Source organism: Xenopus tropicalis, chromosome 7, assembly GCF_000004195.4.
Source record: "Xenopus tropicalis strain Nigerian chromosome 7, UCB_Xtro_10.0, whole genome shotgun sequence".
Lineage (NCBI taxonomy): Eukaryota > Metazoa > Chordata > Amphibia > Anura > Pipidae > Xenopus > Xenopus tropicalis.
This window is the reverse complement of record NC_030683.2, coordinates 15,945,752-15,970,952: the sequence shown is the minus strand read 5'-3', so window position 1 is coordinate 15,970,952 and position 25,201 is coordinate 15,945,752. Positions and strand designations below refer to the sequence as shown.

Below are 25,201 nucleotides of genomic sequence, written 5' to 3'. Positions count from 1 at the left end.
TTTCCCCACCAACTTTGTACAATTACCTGCCCACTCCACCTGTTTCCCCACCCACTCTACCCATTACCCCACCCACTTTGTACATTTCCCTGCCCACTCCATCAGTTTCCCCACTCTACCCATTACCCCACCCACTTTGTACATTTCCCTGCCCACTCCATCAGTTTCCCCACTCTACCCATTACCCAACCCACTTTGTACATTTCCCTGCCCACTCCACCTGTTTCCCCACCCACTCAGCCCATTTCCCCACCAACTCTACCCATTTCCCCACCCACTTTGTTCATTTACCTGCCAACTCCACCTGTTTCCCCACCTTCTCTACCCATTACCCCACCCCATATGACACCTTGCCTGTTCCCCAAATGCCAGTATAAATGTAAAATAAAGGTGGCAACCCTACTTCTCTATGACTTCCTAAATAAAGCTCTGTAGGCTTCAATCTTTGCAGTATGTGGACAGGTTTCCCATCAGGACAACAGCTTCTCGTTCTTTGACTCCTTTACGTACAGTAGATCACTTATTGTTAATAAAAACCTGATCCCAGCTAAATGAAGCGGTAATGGCTGGCACTAAGCCTAAATGCCATGTGCAGATCCTATTCTGCCGCCTCCATCAAACTTAACATAAATAACCAGTGTCAGCCCGCAGTCTCCATGGATCATGTAGGGAAGTTCAAAACCTATGACTGATGTCCTGTTTAAAACTACTTTTAGACATTTCTCCATCTATTGCTACAGAATGATGTTAAACAAGAGCAAGTAGCATTCTAGCTAAATCCCCGTATAACCCCAGAGAAGGAGCATTGTCTGACTCTTTTGTATCAATGACCCATTTTTCATGGAAACAGTTGACAGGTCTTCACCGATTCTCTAAATACTTTGTGCCTATAAAAATGCCCAATTGATCCTGGTAATTCATTCACTTTGTAACTGATAGTTTTTCATTTTTTTTTCAACAAATTCTTCGTTCAGTTTATTTTTCCACTGACATTTAATCTACAGAAAGGGGTTCTGTGTATTTACATTAGCGTTTCTGAACGTGAAGATCAAACAGTGCATTACCTTGCCCACAGCCGTGCAAACAATCCATCATTGAATTACGCGCAGCCAGTGTGCCAAGCCGTGTTGGTTTCATTGGGTTGCAGATTTCAGGAAAGGAGTTGGAAACTATGTTTTTTGGCACAAAGATTAAAATAAAAAGGGATTGGCTTCATGCAGCACCTTTCATGGGAACAATGTCCAAAGGGAGGTCCCGTTCCATGACAACACACAGAAGCAATGTAAGTAATGGAAGGAAATTTGTGAAGATTTCTCTTGGACTGTTTATTTATCTGAGAGCCACAAGGTTTCATTCAAGTCTAAAGTAAAATGGAAAGTCTAAAAGGAAATTCTGCTTGACAAGTAAATGGAACTTTGGGTCCTGGGAGAATTCCTCATTGTTCCAATCCATTGTTCCTTGAGAAACTCAACTGTTTCAAAGAATACCAGTCATATTAAATGTTCTAGAATGTCCTCTGATGACATTAGATGGGTTAGAAAGAGTCTAAAACAACTGGACTTTTCTGAGTTTTTTCTTGAAATGTTTCAGCACTCATCCGAGTGGCTTCTTCAGTTAAAATGATCATTTGAACTGAAGAAGCCACTCGGATGACTGGTGAAACGTTTTTAAGAAAAAACTCAGAAAAGTCCAGTTGTTTTAGACTTAATTCTACTAGATACTGTATATCATGACCTGGTTGAATGAGAATCTTCATAGACATATGGGCTAGAAAGGCATCCAGAAGGACATAAATGGAAAGGCAATTAGAAAGAGAACTAAGCAAAATGGGAGAGAAATTGTGAGATGCTATATTTAAGACAATGGAAATCAGATGAAGCCAACTGGAGAAATATACCAGAGGTGGAGAAGACTAGGAAGGGTGATAAAGGTAAATCAGGACAAGGATAGGTGGTTTGGTGGGTGTATAGCTGCCAGGAGAGGACTGACAGAATGGAGGGTCAATGAGAAGTTCAATGGCAGATTACACCATATTTAGTTGCTGTTCCATTTACACACAGTAGCCTGCTCGTAGTAGAATCTTCCAGGGCAGATAAGAATAATATGGGTCAGATTTACTGAAAAGTAAAAGCCTAGGACAAGGTGGAAGTTACCTGCATGGGGTTGGGTTAATGTGTGAAGAAATAAGGCTGGAACACAGGAGGCAACATCCCTAAGATGGAGCTATGGATGTTTAACAAAGACAAGAAGAATCTTAAAAATACATTCAAGAGTTTCTTGTCATAACTAGAAGTATTAGGGCATCTCACAGCAGCAAATGTCTCTTGTTTCCATATGCTTAACCTATCCTTCTCTTTCTTTGGGTTGAACCTTCACCCAAGTGGTTTGAAGTATCACTCTGGGCAACTGCTAAGTACTTCTGACTCAGAGTTAAAAAGGGATGGAGGGCTTTTGGAGCCAGAACAAGCAGAAGGTCAGGGTACGAGACACAAAGTAGCCAAAGTAGACCAGGATCAGGGTAGGCAGTGATATTCTCAGGAAGAGTCTGGGAAGGCAGTAAACAGACAATCAGGATCCATGCCGGAGTCAAAAATTGAAGATTACAGAGACATGGTTGTCCCAGAAACACACTAGATATGGAAACTGTAGACAGGTAAAGTACTTACATCAGCTTCAAGGGACTATAGGGCTGCAAAGTTGGCTTTACTGATATATGTACTCAAAATTTCCACCCTGCCCACCCTAAAACTATATTTACCTTTATGTAAACAAGAATTCTCGGCCATTCAGAATTGAAATGGAATATATAAGGCTCTATAAAGGTCAATAACATGCCATTCTTTATCAGTATGAAATAGGAAGTGTGGGGGGAGCTGAGAGCATATAAATACGGCAGTGAGGAATGCAATATGCCAAACAGTATATATAAATGACAGTCCTGAACTGAAAGCACATAGTTCAGTAGATAAGAACCACCTTCTCTCTAATTCTGCGTTTCAAAGTCTGTTTGATCATCATTATCTCTTCCAAGATACGGCAGCCATGGCTCAAAATGCAATAAACTTTGTTTGGGGAATTTCCCCTCCACTTTATTAAGATGACAGCAAATATCCATCTCATTCAATAAATCTGTAGTAGTCATTTCACCATGGAGATATGGACAAAACTTTTATGCAGTTGGTCAGAGGAATTAGACACCTCAGTTGCCATGGAAAGCTGCAACTTTCCGACATATTGTGGCCAAAATCTTTCAAAATATGTTTTGTTTTCACTGGAGGGAAGACTATGTTCAGGAGCGTGAGTGGGAATCTCCCTGAGGACTCCATTTTTTATTTTTCCAGGTGGGGTGAAGCCACGTTTGCAGCATTTGGCTTCCCGCGGCCCCCGAGCAGCTGCAGTAGAAATGGCAGCCACTCATACGGGCTGGGACTTCTGACCCGACATTTACTTGACTGGACGTGAGGAAGTTGAAAGAGTCGTAAATGGAAAATGTGATCTTTATGGATTGTGCCACATACAATTGGCTTGACAGGCTCCTGCTGAGGTGCCTGGCAGTGCAAGGGTTTATGGGTCAGAACATTATGTCATAGAACATATGGCGGAAAGCATTTATATAACTTAAAAAAATTATAATTTTGTGTTTCAACTTATTGTTCCTCTGGCTTTATGTTATATCCCTTTATACTTATGGGACACAAACTATTACATAATGTGCGAGTCGTTTTCTATTTCAGAGCAATTGAGCTGGCTGTACACTAATATTTTAATATAGTAACATAGTAAGTTAGGTTGAAAAAAGATATGTCTATCAAGTTCAACCATAATGCCTATATATATATATAACCTGCCTAACTACTAGTTGATCCAGAGGAAGGCAAAACCCCATCTGAAGCCTCTCTAATTTGCTTTCCTGACTCCAAGATGGCAATCGGACCAGTCAATACACCTGTATTCCCTTACTTGCTAAAAAGCCATCCAGCCCCTTCTTGTACTTATCTAATGTATCAGCCAGTATATATATTCACCCATTTCATTAATGACCATTGGTTGGACCTTTAAGTGGGGCTTGAAAAGTTTGATTTTCAATGCTCTGAGGTTATACCAACTGATACATTAGAAGAGTTCACTAAATCACCCTAAATGCACATTTCAACACTTTACTATATTACCCTGACAGGGGTTAGGTAGCCCCTTCTATTCTACCCTTTAACTAAAGGTCACTAAGCCAGGTAATCACTTTGTAGCGTCTCAATCACTATGTAGACCACGAAGGTCCAAGACTCCTGGCCCTGCAGATCCAGCTCTCAAAGATGCAGAACTTGATGCAGATAGAGGTTGTCTCATTAACAAGTATCTCCATGCCTTGGAGTTAACACTACTATATGGGCAAGAAACAAGTTATTTTCTTCAACATTTCAGGCATCACTCTGTGTTATGATATGCTTGAAATGTTGAGGATCACAGGGTGATCATAGGGTGCATAGGGCGATTGGATCACTAAAGTCTAATAAATACATGTTGCCTGGGCAATCAGTTCAGCCCTGCTAACTGGATTATTTTTATGGTTGTCCCTGAATTCTCAAGTGATCTGGTCACCCAACCATAGAGGAAACACAGAGATGTAGACATTGAAGGCCATTAAAGAGCAAGTATTCAAGGCCACAGTTGTGTTATGATTTTAATCCATTTTGTGAAAGACTTCAACTTCATTTTCTTAGATAATCAATGAGAACAGGCTAAATAATAGAATCTAACTCAGTAGGTATATACGTAGTTGGAATATGTACTTGGTGTCTTCTAGAGAACAAGCAAGTTGGTAGTAAAAATGTCCTATTTTTCAAAACATGAACAATGACTTTGCAAACTGATCCTGCCCATAAATTGGTAGAAACAACATTGATATATTCCTTTCCAAGCAGGCGACCAAGGCACTTGGGTGGTCTCCTAGATGGATTGTATAAAAATATAAAATTGTCCGTAAACATTCTGAGGTTTTTAATTCTTTGGAAAGGGTTTCCTGCCATGATCGGTCTATTGTGGTAACACTAAAGTATTAGAAAGGGCATTTCTGGGTGATTCATATCACGTCTCCTCCCTGCTAAATGCTCATAGGTTCAGCCTGTCAAGGAATTTGTTGCACTTGGTATAGTCCAACAGGAACATATTGTTTTAATACAATAAGACGCCTGAATGGATGCTTTGCTAGGTTCATGAAGGTCTTGGGGTTTCCACCAGGGGTTACCAAACTAGCACTGCCAGAGTATTGGTCTTTAGCTGCTGAACGTCTAGGAGTTTGGGCTCTCTGGCACTACTCAGTCATGTTTGTACTACAGCAGCACCATAGGCTTGTTCTGCCCCCAATAAGGGGTAATTATATCTTAGTTGGGATCAAGTACAGGTACTGTTTTATTATTACAGAGAAAAGGGAATCATTTAACCATGAAATAAACCCAATAGGGCTGTTCTGCCCCCAATAAGGGGTAATTATATCTTAGTTGGGATCAAGTACAGGTACTGTTTTATTATTACAGAGAAAAGGGAATCATTTAACCATTAAATAAACCCAATAGGGCTGTTCTGCCCCCAATAAGGGGTAATTATATCTTAGTTGGGATCAAGTACAAGTACTGTTTTATTATTACAGAGAAAAGGGAATCATTTAACCATTAAATAAACCCAATAGGGCTGTTCTGCCCCCAATAAGGGGTAATTATATCTTAGTTGGGATCAAGTACAGGTACTGTTTTATTATTACAGAGAAAAGGGAATCATTTAACCATTAAATAAACCCAATAGGACTGTTCTGCCCCAATAAGGGGTAATTATATCTTAGTTGGGATCAAGTACAAGGTACTGTTTTATTATTACAGAGAAAAGGGAATCATTTAACCATTAAATAAACCCAATAGGGCTGTTCTGCCCCCAATAAGGGGTAATTATATCTTAGTTGGGTTCATGTTTGATGCACAAATGTGGTTGTGTTTGTCTTAAAACATCAAATTGGGTAATATATAACTACATACAGTTATACTACATGAGGCAATCAAGATTTGGAATGAGAGATCCACCAGTGCAAGACACTGGAATGGTCCCATCATCCTCCACACAATATAAGCCCCACCCTCAGACAGCCCCATAAAAACTTCTAGGCCCTATACTCACTGCTTTGACAGCACTATGGATGGTTTAACCATCAAAAATAACAACTCGGTGCTCATGAGTCTTTAAGCTGACAAAATGTTTAGATTACAGAGGTACATATAGTATTAAACCCTTAAAAATATTGTCTTACCCTGCAAATGTTAAACTTTGACATGATCACAATCAGTATAAATGTAGAGTAAACTGAGCCCAAAGTGTTTATACAGTCAGTCAGTTATATATACACTTAATGGAAGTATGTTGGGGGCCTCCTAAACTGCACAGGATTTAGGGGATATGTCTACGAAGACTCAATTATCCAGGTCATGATATACATATCTGGGAGAATTATGCCAAATGCAACAGAACTTTCTAAATTTTTTTAAACATTTCAGTTCAGGTCTGAACTGAAGAAGCCACCTAGATAAGTAGTGAAGCTTTAGACCAGTGATCCCCAACCAGTGACTCAGGGGCAACATGTTGCTCCCCAACCCCTTGGATGTTGCTCTCAGTGCCCCCAAACCAGGGAGTTATTTTTGAATTCCTGACTTGTGGGCAAGTTTTGGTTGAATAAAAACAAGATTTCCTACCAAATAAAGCACCCTGTAAGCTGATAGGGTGCATAGAGGCGCCTAATAGCCAATCTTAGCCCTTATTTGGCTCCTCCATGAACTTTTATGGTGCTTGTGTTGCTCTCCAAGTCTTTTTACATTTGATTGTGGCTCACGAGTAAGAAAGGTTTGGGGATCTGAGCTTTAGACTGTATATCTGGGGGATTTTGTGTAAAACCAACTGTGCAACTCTAGGCAGAATCCTAGATTTAAAAAAAGCATTATATCTTACATGACTAGATTGTTCCAATCTGTCTAAACCGCACTCTGATAACTCATATCCGACAGCATTTACTTAACAGGTCATGACCTACCTAGTAACAGGTGTGGCCTGGACTACAGATTTTTTAGGAATACCGCAGCATTTACAGACGAGACTTCACAAAATGGGGGGTTATATAAATTTATTTTCTTCAACATAACAAAATGATTAGTTAAAAAAATCCATTTTAATGGTCTCAATCCACATTGAATTAAAAAAAAAAGTAAAATAAAAAAAAAAGTCATCATCCCGCCCCCCCACTGAAATAACAATCTGTATCTGTTCTACATTTACAGATAACTTGTCTCTCTCAAGGCACAAAATAAAATGCAAACAAACATGGGGATTGAACATGTATTTGTGCCTAATGCAGCACTGAGGGGGCAACAATCGCGCCTATGTTGCCACGTTCCATAAATGAGATTAAAACAGAAGGATTCTCCCGTACCTATGTGTTTCTGTGCATCGGTGAGCGTATTGTATAAAGCCCCTTTGGGGGGTATTTCCTACACTATAATCAAAAACAAAATCCAGGGGGAAGACGAAAATGCTGCAATATATCCACTTAGCGATACCCATGTGACTTCAGTACTGATCAAAAAAAACAAAAGACAGATTTCTCAATGGTATAAAACGTTTTCGGTTACTTTACAACACACTTTAATAAAAAAAAAAGAAAGGAAGTGGTTCACCAAAAGTAGTGTTTAAAGCCCCCAAACCACCACCCTCTGAAACAGTGCCTTAGAAATCAATAACACGTATTAGATTGCTGCATTGCTTATGCCCATACACAATTATAATGGCAGCAAAAGAAGAAAAATCTAAAATATATATATTTTTTTTCAAAACATTCCCTTATTGAGTGTGCAAATGTTTGTGCGGCAAGTTTACCTTGAAATAAAATCTTATTGTGATTTACCAACCACCCCCCGCCCCCCCCCCCTCCAAGCCTCCCAGCATGCTAAGTTTTCTCCGCCAATCGCAAGCACAGGTGTCTGTGCGGCCGGTCTGAACATGATACCTTTCAAAATGGTTTCCAAAATGTACAGTACAAAAATTTACAGTTTTCCGGAAATAAAAACCTGGAACGTTCCCATAGTAAACGGTCAAAAAGAAAAAACCGAGGCGTCGCTTGCGTTACGGGCGACCTCGATATCGTTAAAACATATTTTCACAGTATAAAATAACTGATAATTGGAATAAGTTGACTATTCTCCATCGAACTACGTTTTATAATACATCTTTGGTTCTAGAGTTGCTTTTTCCCAATAGGCAAACTGGCTTTTTTCGTGAATCCGGCACATACAAGGGTCCATTAAAGATGGCGTTTCGCTTCGACAGACGCTAATGAACCTCGATATGTTCGTTTGATAGGGAGGGAATACATAAAAACAAAAACTTTGCATAAATAAATGAAATGTTAATGACATCTAGCATCGACTTCATCTGCTTTGACGTTCCCAGCAGTGCAATAGGTTGACCGGACTCACAAAAATAGGTCTATACTGGTCCTTTCGTCTGTTACAGTGAATTCATTTCATTGTAAGCGTTGATAGGAATATTAAATAAGAAAGGAGGGGACGGGACTTATCTACCAGTGACAAGTTTCTTCTAACAAGGGTTCCCCGCTTTCCAGCATAATATCTGCATAGTTACCGTACCGTTGCTATGCACAGATGACACAGCTGTACCTACTGTAAAAGCACTATGGTTGATTAGTGACATAGAAATTGTGTTACATGGCAATAAGAGAACAGCACATTTACCCACAGGAGACAAAAATCGGGAGTATGTAAAGTGCAGACATGATTATTTTTTGAATACTAGAAAAAATCCTTCACAATAAAACCGTTAAGACATGCCCTCTGTAATTTGAGAGATTCATCCTTCATTCAATAAGGTAAAAATTTCAGTGCATACATTATAGTTATACATAAAATCATTATTTTTTTTTGTGTTTGTTTGTTTTGCTATTGCAATTCGGTCCAGTCTACAATAGGCATACAAAACATATTCCGCATCTGAAATGTTCTGAAAGTCGACACAAGCGTTTCGTCTTTTTGGCACACGTGTGGGCACGATGCTTTGGTCCTTGGTACCGTGGCTTTAAAGTGCTGATGGTAAATAATAAAACAATACGAAATGGATGCCTTTCCACAGGTCAGCCATGGTCGTCTCTGTGGGGATAAAGTGATTTCGCCGGGTGCTACCAGCGCCCACTGACGCTCGCAATGTCTGTGTGATATTGTCTTGGGAGTCTGCCGCTGGCTCCACCCTCCAGAAACGAGGAGCGGATATTGGTGGGCTCGAATAACTTCCTTCGGTTTTTATTCAGTTCTGCAAAATTCATGGGGAAATAAAATGGATTTAATACTATTGAAAGATATGTTTCATGTAAGGCTGAAGTCACATGGAGCGTGTTAAGGCGCCCATACACGTGAAGATTCGCTTGCTTGGCGAGGTCGCCAAGCGAACGGATATTCACCAGATATCCCCACCTACAGGTGGGCGATATGGGGGAACATGTAGGCTAATTCGAATTATAATGGTGGCAATGGGGCAGTTGGTTCGGGGACCACATCAACGAGCCGATGCGGTCCCCGATCCGACTGAATTTTTTTAACCTGCCCGATCAATATCTGGCCAATTTCAGCCGTTGTTTCTGCCCCTACACGGGCCGATAAGCTGCTGAATTGGTCCAAGGGACCGATATTGGCAGCTACAATCGGCCCATGTATGGGGACCTTAAGTTGCCCGCAATAGATCTCAGCTAACGGCTCCAAAATGGTTTTCCTCCGGCAACACTGGAGTTCGCTAGTGGAAAGGTCTTCACACCGCTTTGGTTTTCTGAAGTTGCACAAAGTTTCCTCCCACAAGCAACTTTGCGAGACTTTGGAAAACCAAAGGGATGCGTCACCCTTTCCAACAATGACTCCTATTGTTGCCGGTTGAAAAGAATTTTGGAACTGTTAGCCAATATCTATCGTGGGCAACTAACACGCTCCATTACACATCAGCCTTAAGTGGCTACTTCAAATTCAATCAAATTCTGAATTCTGTCTACCCATGGTGAATTCCAGTCCTATCAAACCACCCTAAAAGTTACAGGAACGGATCTTTTTCAAAACATACATTTTCACATGTAAAGCAAGGTAGGACTGCTTCTACTAGGGATCCATGGACATAATGCTCTTTTATAAATATAGCTAGAATCTCAGCCATAAAGCAGTACAAGGCTGCTGCATATAATGGGTTCCATACAAGGCCCACAGCCAATAGAAACAAATACTCGAATACAGTGCTGTCCAACTGGCGGCCCGCGACCCCCCTCTGTGTGCCCCCCCTCCTGTCTGGCTGCTTTGATAGCTTACCCGCAGTAAGGACCAAGCATTTGGGTTTTTGCTGCACTACCACCATTGTGATAAAATAGGAGTGGTTTGAAGTGGGTGTGGTTTAAAAAAAGGGGAGTGGTCAAAACTGGCTTCCATTAGCGGCCCTCCACCATGTATGTGAGAGAAATTCCGGCCCTCGGCACCACAGAAGTTGGACAGCACTGCTCCAATAAAATGCTCTGGCACATTCAAGGACATAGATGATAATGTAGCTATTTATTACAATGACTTGCCCCACTAATCGTACCCCTACTGGCATGGGTTCAATGGCACATTACCTGAGATAGCCAGCAACATTTTCCTTCGAGCACCGAATGTTGTAATGCCAAGTTCTTTTAAATCCTGATCTGTTAACGTGAGGAATGTCTGAAGATCAATCTAGAAACAAACACACGAGAACATCTTAGCATTCAGGATCATGGAATGCAAACTGGACCTTTCCGAGAGGCTCTTCTCTGTATTTTAATAAAGTATATGCTTTGGCTCAAATCTGAACGTTTCCAGCTTATATCAAAGGTTCCCATACAGATACCTTTACAATAAAGACATTTGCTCAAAATAACCACTGTCTACAGAGACTTCTTTAGTTATGTCAGGGCCTGGGTGAAACTAGACTTTGAGAAGCTCCATTACTAATGCAAAGTAGGTCTTTCCGCTATCGTTGGCATATTAGACCTTTAAAAGCTCCATTATTACTACAAAGTAGGTCTGTTTAAATTATGGTCCATCAGTTGTTGTCAAAACAAAGATTTTAAAGAATCTGCCCAAACTATGGCCTTTAGCTGATGGCAAAACAAGACCTCGAGAAACTCCATAATTAATACAAAGTAGGTCTCTGTTCAAATGATGGCCCTTCAGCTGTTGCCAAAACCAGATTTTGAAGTTCCATTATTAAAACAAACCAGGTTTGTCCAAACTAAAGCCCTTCGGCTGTTCTTGAAGTACAATAATTTCTTGAGCAGAAGTTCTTCTCTGCAGGCTGGACAACATTAATATCAAGTCTAACTGTTGCCATCTTGTTCTGGCATTTTCTTAACCTACTCTCCCTAACCTTTCCTACCTACAATTCTTGCTCTGCTTAAAAATCTTTATGGCAAGTCCTTATTCCTCAGATAATGGGGCAAAAGTTATAAACCTTATGGGGGAAAAAACACAACAGTGTTGGACTGGTCAATCAGGATACAAGGAAAACTCCCGGGCCAGTGGGCCCTCCTGCTCACCCAACCATTTGCCTTGTATGCCTATACCATGGCCATTACTCAATTCTATATGGAGAAGAAACAGAAGAAATGGAGGAAAGGATAGATAATAGTATAAAAAGAAGTTTAATTAATAGACTAAAAAAAAGGGAGTAAACAGAGAAGATTAGAGTGGGCCTAAGGTTTCTGGTTGGGCCCTTGGCACCCCAGTCCGACACTGCACAACAGTCTCATTATTGACCTATTTATTAAACGAAAAAGATATCGGTGGAGGAGGGTGATCATTTTGGTTTCATAATAGGTCAATGATGAGACTGTTGTGTTTTTTCCCCATAAGGTTTATAATTTTTACCCCCATTATCTTTGGCCACCCATGAGGTGGACCCTACTGGGCTGGTCCAGTCAGGCCAATGCTCAGATCACAGGGTTCCTGTGTAATTTGATCAGCGGTGGAACCTATATAAAGGGTCGGTGTGGCCCTGGGGCAATGGCACTTCTGTTACCAGATAGATATCAGTGGAGAAGGGTGATCAATCCGGCAGTAGAAATGCCATTGCCCCAGGGCCACACCAACCCTTTATATAGGTTCCACAGCTGATCAAATTACACAGTAACCCTGTGATCTGAGCATTGGCCTGACTGGACCAGCCCAGTAGGGTCCACCACACGGGTGGCCAAAGATAATGGGGGTAAAAATTATAAACCTTATGGGGAACAAAAACAACAGTCTCATCATTGACCTCTTTATGAAACCAAAATGATCACCCTTCTCCACTGATATCTATCTGGCAACAGAAATTCCACTGCCCCAGGGCCACACCAACCCTTTATATAGGTTCCACAGCTGATCAAATTACACAGGAACCCTGTGATCTGAGCATTGGCCTGACTGGACCAGCCCAGTAGGGTCCACCACACGGGTGGCCAAAGACGCACTTGTTTTCAATACTAAGGCGTAGAGTGATTCCATGACTTCAAGGCCCCAAGTATCTAACATGGGAGCTGAACCTAGGTCTATGACATAACCAATGAAAAAAACTTGAACTGGATAACACGGTGAATTATATTTTCCTGTTTAAAGATATCGTCACTGTTTGGTGCTCGATTTTTCCAACCTTCTCTTCACTTCATCACCATAAAGACTTCACAGCCAATTAGAACGTTACAGCATGTGGACTGCATTACGTTAAACTGAAACACCAGTATAATTATAGGCCGAGGGAACCCCAGATAATAAATACTGAATGATCATTAGGTTATTTACACAGCTTACACTACTCAAGGTAGAACCGTATGATGTCACACCAGCCCGCCCCAATCTTAAATAATCCTGAATTGGAGCTCACTGACCTCTTGCTGCTGGAATATGTCGGTGTACTTCCCCAGGCCCAGTTTGCTGAAGAGTTCAGGAAGATCGGAACCTTTGAATGAACTGTTTAGGTTACATCCATTGCTTCCAGTCAGTGAGGAAATGCAGTCCATGTAATTACTGCTGCTTAGATAGTGTTCTGCTGTAGAGTAATTATGGAAAAGAAAACACAAAAACCTCTGATTATGTAAGATATGAGCTAGAGAACGTCAGTCAGGCCGGGAGGGGCAAACGGGAACAGGATCTGCCTATTGCATAGTCAGAGAAAGTTTCAATTATGTGATCATAATGACCTCATGTTCATCATTTATACAGTTCTTGCCTCAGCCGCCATGATTCGGCCCCTCTGGGATACCATCGACAATGATCAAGAACCAAAATGGAGTCATCTTTCCTGCTTAATTTTGTTTTTACATAAAGAACTCATTAGCGCTATGCGTTTAAAGAAAGGCGCAATTAGAAGTAAATTAGGTGTGAAAATGTAAATACTCATATTGCCACTGAGCTTGGCTCTGGCACAGCATCAAACAGCCCAATCAAAATCAAACGATCACGCAATGCCGGCTTTAATGAATGCACAGTAGTGAGCATTATACCTAATAGCGGTGTCAGAAGTATATTTTAAAACCGAAGGCAAATGCAATAACCCCAATTGGACAATTACTTAGTAAATTCCAAGTCTCACACTAACCTAACAACTGTATTTAGTTCTAAAGATTGTTACATATACGCCGAGAATGGTCTTCTCTAGGCTTACACTCATAGACCAACGGTTAGCTTGTTGGGCATTCAACTTTTGCGTAAAGGTCCCCATACACGGGCCAATTCTAGATGCCAATATTGATCCCTTAGACCTATTCAGCAGCTAATTGGCCCATGTAGGGGCACTACCGACGGGCCTGCCCGACTGATATCTGGCCTGAAATCAGCCAGATCTCCATCGGGCAGGTTAAAAAATCTTGTCGGATCGGGGAACGCATCGGCTCGATGGTGCGGTCCCTGGACCGACTTTGCCTATACCCGTCGTTATAATTCGATAATTTGGCCCCAGGGCCAAATGATCGAATTAGCCTGGATTCTCCCGATATCGCCCACCCATAGGTGGGAGAAGATCTGCTTGCTTGGCGACATCGCCAAGTGAGCGGATCTGAAGGTGTATGGGCACCTTAACTGTCAGATTTTGCTCAATATCCATTCATAAGACATTTTACTTGGAATGTATAGTAGGTAACGTCACAACATATAGACAGAGCTGTGTTTATGGATGTCATCATTTTGGGTAACCAGAACCACAGCTCTTCTAGAAAGTGTCCAATTCCTCAACAAACTCCTAACATGCATAGAAAGATCTCTCCGGGCCAGCACATAGTTACAATGGAGCTCACAGGAGGTAATGACTTTTGAAGGGGTGTGATTGCAAAGAAGGAACTTTGACGAATGACTTTGGGGGATCCAAGATGGCGACTGCTTTGTGAGAAGTGCACACAAACTTTGTATGGCTAGTACATCAAAAGGAACTGGTTTGGGTGGAAAAAGTATAGTGTTTTGGAAGGGGCTTGAGGGGACTATTCCTTTGGTCAAGTATGTACTTGTTTTCCAAGGAGACTTTCCTTGGAAAACTTGTTGAGACCAATTAAAACTAAACCATAATGGGACAGTATGTTGGAGTATCAAATTTATTGCATGTAACCAAAGACTAGACAAAAAGTCTTCTCCTTTACAAGCCGCAAGTGGGGGAGGATTAAGCCTGTAGAACCAATGCTGTGGTCCTGGCAATCACTCTCTATAAACGCTGAAGGCATGGGGGGGGACTAAGCCCTCTGACTCAAACCAGCCCCCAGGTCAAGAATGGCAACAGTGCCCAGGAGTGCCAGCCTTTGAAAAATATGACCAGAGGTAAATAGATAGGACGTGGTATGACGTGGTATAGTGGCTTACCAATCTTATGATCATAATTTTGTTACTAAAAACCACTGTTTTTTGTAAATACATGCACTTGCATGGATAAGTTACTTATGAAACAGGGGACCAGGGAATGTGCATTGATCAATCCCCCTCTCCTTTTTGTATGCTTGCAGTTAATCTGGTCAGATTCCATTGTGTTTGTATACTCTATTTAGCCTTGGGGTGCTCCCACAACCCCCTTCTGTGTATCTAGACAAAAAGTCCAACAGAGAATATTTTCAGTATTTCACTTATAAAGTTATAAACACTCAGCCCTCTTTAGCTTCTGTTTCATTCAATGTTTGGTCAGTGGACCCTTGTATTGGACAAAGCTACGAAATAAGTTGGAACTTTATATAATAACAATACTAAGTATAGTAATCACTTTACAAATGGTTGACAATGGAAACGTTTGACCTTGATGGATTTAATATTTAATAGCCACCGTCCTTCCTTGCAAAAATACATATGAGCAATAATAAAGACTAAGTGAACCAGAAAGTTGGAGGTCCGTGTCTTGTAGATAGTAAAGCCCAAGTATATATCTATATGCGCTATATAGCATGATAATGCGCGTCATTATGGAATTTACACCTAGAAAACCCATGACTAGAACCCATGACTAGTCAGGAGCGGAATTTTATTTCCAGGTTTCGCTGCAAACAAAATTCCCATAGGTTCCATGGCGGCAAAAGAAGTATTGTGGAATGGAAAAAGCTGCAGTGAAAAGACGTCTATTGACTTCAATGTGTTTAATAAATTTTTGCCGTTTGTGAATTGACTACTGATGGAACATAACCCAGTCCTCCAATCAGAAGGCTCTCGCTAAGAGAGGTAACGAACATAAGGCGCCTATGAGATGGGATGGCAGACAGCAGGATAGAATGGCAAAAGGGCTGGGAGAGGATTAAACAAGAAACCTCTAATATTAAAGGGAAACGAAAGTCAAAGTCACTTGGGGGTGCCAAAATGTTAGGCACCCCCAAGTGACTTTAACCGCTTACCTCGTACCCCGGGCTGGTGCCCCTGTTAGGAGAAAACAGCACCAGCCCGGGGCACCTGGAGCGGATCGCTTCCTTCTTCCTGGCTTCCTTTTCCTGAATGCCAGCGGTGGGCGCATGCGCAGTAGAGTGAAAAGCCGACTTTAATGTTTAAGTTCGGCTTTTCACTCTACTGCGCATGCGCGCGCAGCGAATCAGAAGGAAGGAAGCGCCGGCAGCTACCCCGGGCTGGTGCTGTTCCCTCCTCACAGGGGCACCAGCCCGGGGTAAAAGGTAGGTGGTCAAAGTCACTTGGGGGTGCCTAACATTTTGGCACCCCCAAGTGACTTTGACTTTCTTTTTCCTTTAAGGCAGCGTACCAATTCCTTATATAACCAATAATAAAGAGGTCGGGAAAGAAATCTGCAAAAAGGGAATGAATGACTGTTACAATATTGCCGTTCTGCCACGTGAAATAACACCATTGTTTAAACAGCCTGTAAGCTCTGCCAGCACTTTTGATCAGGTACATGAGTGCACTCTAAATGCTGTTTAATGAGGATGGATTGGGAAATCTATTGTGTATTTAATACTTGTTCCCTAAAGGGCTCTTCCAAAGACAACACTTTCTGTATATTGAAACCCTTACAACACGTGCGTACCAGATTTGTTTTGCTTTCGCTTGGGACTCCCTATGGAGGATGAGTAGTCGTTGTGAGATGAGTCAAGCCCATTCCTTTCCCTCCAGTTATCCGAGTCGCTGCCGTTTCCCAGCTGCTCCCGGCTGTCAGACCGAGAAAGAGACATCGAAGAGTCCTGAAACGATAAGAAAAACGATGCCTCGTAAATGGGATTCTGCTTGCAGATTATATTTATATCAACACCATGGAGATAACCAGTAACCTCATGTACAGATGTAAAACACACAGTCTTGGAGTAGTTTCTGGGCTGCTTACAGTGGGTTAGGTATCTGTTATACAGGTATGAGATCCCTTATCCAGAAACCTGTTATCCAGAAAGCTCCGAATTACAGAAAGGCCATCTCCCATAGACTCCATTATAAGCAAATAATTCTAATTTTTAAAAATGTTTTTTTGACTTTTTCTCTGTATTAATAAAACAGTACCTTGTACTTGATCCCAACTAAGATATAATTACCCCTTATTGGGGGCAGAACAGCCCTATTGGGTTTATTTAATGGTTAAATGATTCCCTTTTCTCTGTAATAATAAAACAGTACCGGTACTTGATCCCAACTAAGATATAATTACCCCTTATTGGGGGCAGAACAGCCCTATTGGGTTTATTTCATGGTTAAATGATTCCCTTTTCTCTGTAATAATAAAACAGTACCTGTACTTGATCCCAACTAAGATATAATTACCCCTTATTGGGGCAGAACAGCCCTATTGGGTTTATTTCATGGTTAAATGATTCCCTTTTCTCTGTAATAATAAAACAGTATCTGTACTTGATCCCAACTAAGATATAATTACCCCCTTATTGGAGGCAAAAGAAGCCCATTGGGTTTATTCAATATTTAAATGATTTTTAGCAGACTTAAGTTATGGAGATCCAAATGACGGAAAGACCCCTTATCTGGAAAACCCCTGGTCCCGAGCATTCTGGATAACAGATCCCATACCTGTATCTACAGATTTACAATGCCAAATTTGTTGAATTAACCTAGACATAAAAAAAAAAAAAAAATTGAGGGCTATGAATGTTCTTTTGAGGCTTTTATCCTGGCCCTAGTAATAAAGATGGCCAAAGAAAGGGAGATCCAGTACTATAAAGGCAGCCCTTTTCTGCTTCAGTTAAATAAATGCAGAGACAAAATGCCCCTTCTCCTATTTTGTTGGTCACTCTGTAAGTAGAGGGTGGAAGATCTACAAATGTAGATGATTAGAAATGAAAACATTTTCCAAAAGCCCCTGTGGGCGGTGAGCATTCATAACTGCAACCTTAAGAACTGCATATCTCCATAAAGCCCACGATATATCCAGGAAATCCTGCAGATCATCGAGATCATAGGACTGATAGAGATACTTACACAGGGCAGCCTTAAATGAAAAAACATCATTTGGAATGTCAGTCAAAGTGGCATATGGTTAATTTCACTAGGCTACAGATCCCATCCAAAAACATATCAGATGATAGAAATATTAATACCGACTCATATGATCCAGCCAGGGAGAGGGAGAATATTGCATGTTACTTCAAACAAAGACATCTTGCTGTATTGCATTTTCTTTTGAAAACCGTTATTAAAAATGTTATTGAAGTTCAGCAGCTTCTATTAAAGCAGGATTGTCCATACGGACCCAGCAGCTGGATATATGGCCCCAGTGTATTGAAGGTCTCCATAGACTAAAGGTCCCCATACACGGGCTGATTCTAGCTGCTGACATCGGCCCCTTAGACCGATTTGGCAGCTAATTGGCCCATGTAGGGGCACTAACGACGGGACTGCCCGACCGATATCTGGCCTGAAATAGAGCAGATCTCGATCGGCAGGTTTAAAAATCTAGTCGGATCAGGGACCGCATCGGCTCGTTGATGCGGTCCCCGAACCAACTTTGCCTATACCCGTCGTTCTGGCCCTGGGGCCAAACGATCGAATTAGCCTGGATTCTCCCAATATCGCCCACCCGTAGGTGGGGGATATCGGGAGAAGATCTGCTCGCCAAGTGAGTGGATCTTAAGGTGTATGGGGACCTTTATGCAAGTAGAAAATGTATCAAAGTGTGACTTTAGAGCTCACCACAGTAAAATAATTTCGCTCTCCATTCCTATGGGATTTTTAGAGGCGTCTTAATCAATGGGTGAAAGTTAAAATTCACCATTGGATAAATATGCCACCGTATGAATGGAGAGTGGGGCAGTGTTACTGTGGTGGGCTAAAGCTGCCCCTATATGTAAAAAGAACCCCAACACTGTCTCAATGGAAACTTATGTACAGATGGCTGGAGACGAATTTGGAGAAATGTGTTAATCAACCTTGGGTTTTCTGGTTCTTTATTTGTGCTTTTTGGGCAACCCCATGGACAAAACACACTGTATATTAACTATGAACAAGTTAAGAGTTGTTGCTGTGTATAAATATATAATCTCATTGGTTGCTCACATTCCTGGTTGCAGACCATGCCCCCTGATATCTAGGCTACACGCCCTTCTGGTTTCATGCATGACTTTGGAGACATGAGACGTTGTGGGCAGGTAGACAATGGCAACTTTGGTAAGAATGAAACTGTAAGCAGAATCATCCACCCCAAGGATCCAAACTGCTAAAAACTCTTCATAAGGAATTCCGCCGTTTCCATACATACTGAAGAATGATTCCAGGTACCCTCTCATGGAACATCTACAAGCAAGTATCTAATGGTGCTGTTCTACTATCCTGCATTAGTAAAACAGGCTAATGTTCCCCCGATTCAATGTTCCCCTTGATCTCACAGCAATTGTAAGAAATTACATTATGGAATTCATGCAATGTTCTATTTAGTGTCTAACTGTTCTCATATGAGCTCTTCCCAGAATGTTAAGAAATTCAAATACCCCCAAATTAAGTCGGCTGACTGCACAAGAGGCTCCTCATATTGAGAGGTATGTTCTTTCATTATCCTGATTAGATTCCTGGCCCACATCCTCTGCACGCGAAAGCAATTGAACATGGGGGTGTCCAATTACCCCACAGGTGCAGAAACAGGCAAAGCTGATCCTTTTTGTACCTTGTGGGGAACAGTAGCATGTGGTTATGATTAATTGCCACCACACTCAGAGACATGTCTGTGCCAGAAGTAATGTCTACTGAACTGGATTTGATTTCCGTGCATACAATGGCGTATATACAGTGTAGGTACAATGTGCTTACTGATCTGGCAGCGCAGTTACTGAGGAGCAGGGGCTTTTTCCTTCCATAACTACTCAAATCAAATAATATGAACCCCCTACAGTAAATTATAGGGATATTAGTAATCACTGAGGGGTTCTGTGCCCATATAAAGGCACAAGGCTGCAGGCTGAGTTATACAGGGAACTCTGAGTATCACTCATGTATTATAAGGGATAATGTACCCCCTACTGTAAATGATAAGGATATTAGCAGTCACTGAGGGGTTCTGTGCCCATATAAAGGCACAAGGCTGCAGGCTGAGTTATACAGGGAACTCTGAGTATCACTCATGTATTATAAGGGATAATGTACCCCCTACTGTAAATGATAAGGATATTAGCAGTCACTGAGGGGTTCTGTGCCCATATAAAGGCACAAGGCTGCAGGCTGAGTTATACAGGGAACTCTGAGTATCACTCATGTATTATAAGGGATAATGTACCCCCTACTGTAAATGATAAGGATATTAGCAGTCACTGAGGGGTTCTGTGCCCATATAAAGGCACAAGGCTGCAGGCTGAGTTATACAGGGTTTCCATAGTTATAATGGGTTTCCATATAAGGAAATTATCAGACAGAAACTTGCTGCCCATAAGAGCGGAGTCACTGACGTTTAGGTTGAGAAGTGCACTAACTGTTACCAACAATTTAAAATCTTAATACCTCGTATGTTGTTGTCATGGTTGGCTTGTACGATACGTGGTTGGCCCGTCTCAGTTCCTTAATGGTTTCCGCTGGCATAGATTTGGAGAAGCCAAGCCCACTCCACGTGTTTGTTGGGGTCCTCACTTCTGTCACCACAGGCTTTTTTAACATGGCTGAAAAGGAAAAATATTTTAGTGCTAAATCAGTGTAAGACCCTAATCAGCTCAACAACATAAAACTAAACAAACTCATGGATAAAAAAAAAGTTGGAATGGTTCATAAATATATAAGTGTCAGTATAGTGATAAAAGTGATATATAGTTACCCTTTGTTGCCATCAGCTTCTTCTGTTCGTAGTCATAGGCCTATAATGGAGATGAGAAAGAATGAAATGTATAGGTTTTCTATATAAAAAAAAGGTTATTTAATAACTTTCCCTTGTTTGTTATAGTTTATACAGGAGTAGTGACTAGCTCCATGTTGTAGTTCCCACCCTTCCCAGTTACAGTCAGGTGATCCCATAGAGACAATAAATCAGCAACCATATGGGGTTTTAACCTTGAAAGCAAGAAAGTTGCAGGTAAAACTCAGTCCCTTTGTTAAATGTATAATGAAGCAGAAGAATTTTTAAAAAATCAGATAAAAGTGAGTGTAGGACAGGCCAGACCGGGGGTGAGTGAGTGTAGGACAGGCCAGACCGGGGGTGAGTGAGTGTAGGACAGGCCAGACCGGGGGTGAGTGAGTGTAGGACAGGCCAGACCGGGGGTGAGTGAGTGTAGGACAGGCCAGACCGGGGGTGAGTGAGTGTAGGACAGGCCAGACCGGGGGTGAGTGAGTGTAGGACAGGCCAGACCGGGGGTGAGTGAGTGTAGGACAGGCCAGACCGGGGGTGAGTGAGTGTAGGACAGGCCAGACCGGGGGTGAGTGAGTGTAGGACAGGCCAGACCGGGGGTGAGTGAGTGTAGGACAGGCCAGACCGGGGGTGAGTGAGTGTAGGACAGGCCAGACCGGGGGTGAGTGAGTGTAGGACAGGCCAGACCGGGGGTGAGTGAGTGTAGGACAGGCCAGACCGGGGGTGAGTGAGTGTAGGACAGGCCAGACCGGGGGTGAGTGAGTGTAGGACAGGCCAGACCGGGGGTGAGTGAGTGTAGGACTGGCCAGACCGGGGGTGAGTGAGTGTAGGACTGGCCAGACCGGGGGTGAGTGAGTGTAGGACTGGCCATAACGGGGGTGACTGTGACGTAGTTGGCCAGCTTGTAGTATATTGCAATATGCAAGGTAGGCCGGGACAGGAACCCACAGCAACCAATCAGCTATAGGCTTATTTTTTAGCCAGCTTCCAGGTGAGCAGTGAAAGCAAACATCTGATTGGTTGCCATGCGTTACTGCCCTGGGGCAGCAGTGCCCAGTGTTTACGAATGAGCCCCAGTATATAAAGAACTGTAACCCAACCAAACACTGGCTCAGATTAAATATCCAACGTTTCTTTAAGGCTCAGTTAGAATGCATAGTATTTCTGTTAAGAAACTAAATCCTTTTAATGTGGCCAATAATTCTCTCAAGGACAAATCTACTGTAGATTTAATCAAAGTGAACAAAATACTTTCATGTTCATTAAAACAAGCTTAGGGGAGAATGTAATAAAAGTTGCAGTAAAAATAAGTAAAAATGTCACATTCGGCAGCGTAATATCCTTCATTAGTTATTGCAATGCAAAGGGTTAATTCTGCGCTTTTACCGTGAACTGTTTCCGGCCCAAACTGCACCAGAAGGTCCAAAAGATGAATAAACCTACACTGATATTACACTTGCCTTAACTTAAGTATAATGTAGATATTGATATTCTAAGACAATTTGCAATCAGTCTTCATTTTTTAGTTATTTCGTTTTTTGTTCAGTAGCTTTTCAGTTTGGCATTTAAGCAGCTATGCAGTTGCTAGGGTGTTATTTACCTTAGCAACCAGGCAGTTGTTTGAATGAGAGACTGGAATATAAACAGGTGAGGGACTGAATAGAAAGAAAAGCGATAAAATAAAGCTGAAGCCTCACAGAGCAATAGTGTTTTGGCTGCCAGGGTCAGTGACCCCTATTTGAAAACTGGAAAGAGGCAGAAGATAAAGGCAAATAATTCAAAAAATAAATAATAAAGACCATTTACAAAGTTGCTAGGAATAGGACATTCTACTAAAAGTTAACTTGAACCACCCCTTAACCCTAAACTAGATACTTTATTTTCTATCCATAAATGGCAATGGATTCCCACTACACCCTAGGTCAAATATACCTTAACATTTCACACTTATCATCATCATACACTGACTGATTGAAGTTACAAGCGCAATGCATTCTTCAGACGTTCAGTGGAACAAGAGACCGGAGATTAAGGGTGAAGACACACTGGGCTACTAGTAGCAGTTACTTGTCACGGCTACTAAACTCCAGAAAATCCCCTGGCATAGACAATACTGAGAACTGCCTCTGCTAAAACACATGTAGAGACAATTATCAGTAAATGATCAGCATTGTCTATTTTAGTAGCCGTGACAAGTAGCTGCTACTAGTAGCTCTGTGTGTCTTCACCCTAAGTGTGTGCTCACATGGATAAGGAAAGACTGGGTGCTCGTACATAAGTAGAGCTCCCCTACTATGTTGGAATTGACCAGTCATCTATAATATAGCTATCACTTTAAGATCCCAAATGTAGCCAGAGTTCTTAAGGAGATATCTCTGGGTATTTGGTTCTTTATGGTTATCTGCAGCCACTCTGCTAAATGCACGGGCTGATTGTAGCTGCCGATATCGGCGCCTTGGACAGATTCGGCAGCTTATCGGCCCGTGTAGGGGCAGGAACGAGGGCCAGATACCCAACCAGATATCTGGCCTGAAATTGGCCAGATATCGATCGGGCAGGTTAAAAGATTCAGTCGGATCGGGGACCGCATCGGCTCATTGATGCGGTCCCCAAACAGACTGCCCCCATTATATCAAATTAGCCTACATGTTCCCCGATATTGCCCACCCGTAGGTGGGGATATGGGGTGAAGATCCACTTGCTTGGCGACCTCACCAAGCGAGCAAATCTTCACATGTATGGGGACCTTGAGATGCACCCCACGGTACATTAAATAAAGATCTTTGGGATAGCAGTGACTGGATGTGATTTTCCCCAGAAGGACCCACCCAGAAGGTGGTTTGGTATATACAATAAAGCAACCCATCGTCCCATCTACAGAACTTAAATATATATCCCTAAAAACACGATTGTCTGTAAAACAACCTACAATACAAAACCATCCCTATACAGAGCATGCCATTACACTCCCCATTATAATAATGCTACTAGATTGTTTCCTTAGCAATTCTGATGCACAATAAATAATTATAGGTTTAATGAGTTTAAATATAAATAAGTATTTGATAAAAATGTTGCAGGCTTTAACTTGTTAAAGGGAACATAATTTTTGCCAGTAACCCCCATTAGAGCCAATTTCCATCATGAGGAACAGTTTATATGTAGCCACGTTCCAAAGTATATACTACTGTATGTACAGAGCTGACAGAATTGCCAACTACATACATCTTACCTTGTGTGATTTCAGGTCCTTTCAGCTAGCCCCTTTTTAGATAGACCACATCTTTGAGCAACAAATGATATAAAATTGGTGATCCCAAACCAAGAAGTCTATGGAACCCCTGGAGAGAGTGGGGTCCCTTGAAGAACCACATCCAGCATATACCCTGCTCTAGTGCTTAAATGGTTATAACAGCAACGTTGGCCCAGGGGCATACAAAGACATCTGACTCAATACCTGCTAGTGTAGAGTGCTGGGGGCAAAGCGTAGCCCTATACCAGTCGCTCGGGGGCTCACCAACCCCATGGATGTTGCTCTCAGTGCCCCCAAACCAGGGAGTTATTTTTGAATTCCTGACTTGGGGGCAAGTTTTGGTTGAATAAAAACAAGATTTCCTACCAAATAAAGCCCCCTGTAAGCTGATAGGGTGCATAGAGGCTGCCTATAGCCAATCACAGCCCTTATTTGGCTCCTCCATGAACTTTTATGGTGCTTGTGTTGCTCTCCTGGATTCGGATTCAGTTCGGTATTCACCCAAATCCAGGGGTTCGGCCGAATCCAAAAAACTGAGTTCAGTTCATCCCTAATTTTTTTCTTTAAATTGCCAGGCAGAATTTTCATTCCAGAAATATACCTGCATGTTGCCATATGCCGACTGGGAAGTAAGCCGTGCCCTCTCGGAATTCTGTTGGGCAGCTGCTCTTTCTGCAGCCCGTTCACTTCCAGGGGCCTTTTTATCAGTCATGTGACCTTCTGGGGGACTCATTTCTGAATCCGAAAGCAACCTTTCTGCAGTACTATAAACAGAAAAGATTATGAATTCATCATTTTCATTGAAATGATTTTGATTTACAGTCCAATCGTGAATTTCCGAAGCCAATACACAGGAGCACAACTTACTGTAAGTGAGAATTTTTGGCCCCGTGTAACAATTTTACTGTCTGTCTTGTTGGACATGGAGCTTTGGTAGAGTTCAGCATCTGCTTGAGATCCTTGGTGTTGGCGGAATGAGAGGGACTTCTGGGCATGCCCACTTCCACAAAGGCATCGTTACAGCCTGTCAACAGATTGAGACAATGAGAAACATAAACATGGAAAAAACAGCAACAGGAAAGTTCAAGTTTATCTTATGGAGGGGCTTTAAAAAGGATGTAAATAAAGTACCAAGTGTCTAGAGTGGTCCAATTTGAC

General features: G+C 41.9%; 1 protein-coding gene across 2 annotated transcripts in view; it reads right to left on the bottom strand.

Moving 5' to 3' along the window:
- Nucleotides 1-7,141: 7,141 nt before the first annotated feature.
- bicc1 (BicC family RNA binding protein 1) overlaps nt 7,142-25,201 on the bottom strand; it is a 185,731-nt gene continuing 167,671 nt past the window's right edge. Inside the window, exons 14-21 of one of the 2 annotated variants that reach the window (XM_031905224.1) lie at nt 24,911-25,067; nt 24,645-24,807; nt 20,764-20,803; nt 20,457-20,611; nt 16,561-16,714; nt 12,956-13,116; nt 10,685-10,784; nt 7,142-9,351 (exon numbers count right to left, since the gene is read on the bottom strand). In XM_031905224.1, the coding sequence (XP_031761084.1) occupies nt 9,221-9,351; nt 10,685-10,784; nt 12,956-13,116; nt 16,561-16,714; nt 20,457-20,611; nt 20,764-20,803; nt 24,645-24,807; nt 24,911-25,067 (1,061 nt within the window). In that variant the 3' untranslated portion in view covers nt 7,142-9,220. The remainder of the gene's footprint in view (nt 9,352-10,684; nt 10,785-12,955; nt 13,117-16,560; nt 16,715-20,456; nt 20,612-20,763; nt 20,804-24,644; nt 24,808-24,910; nt 25,068-25,201) is intronic. The other variant, XM_031905225.1, reaches the window with a different exon arrangement.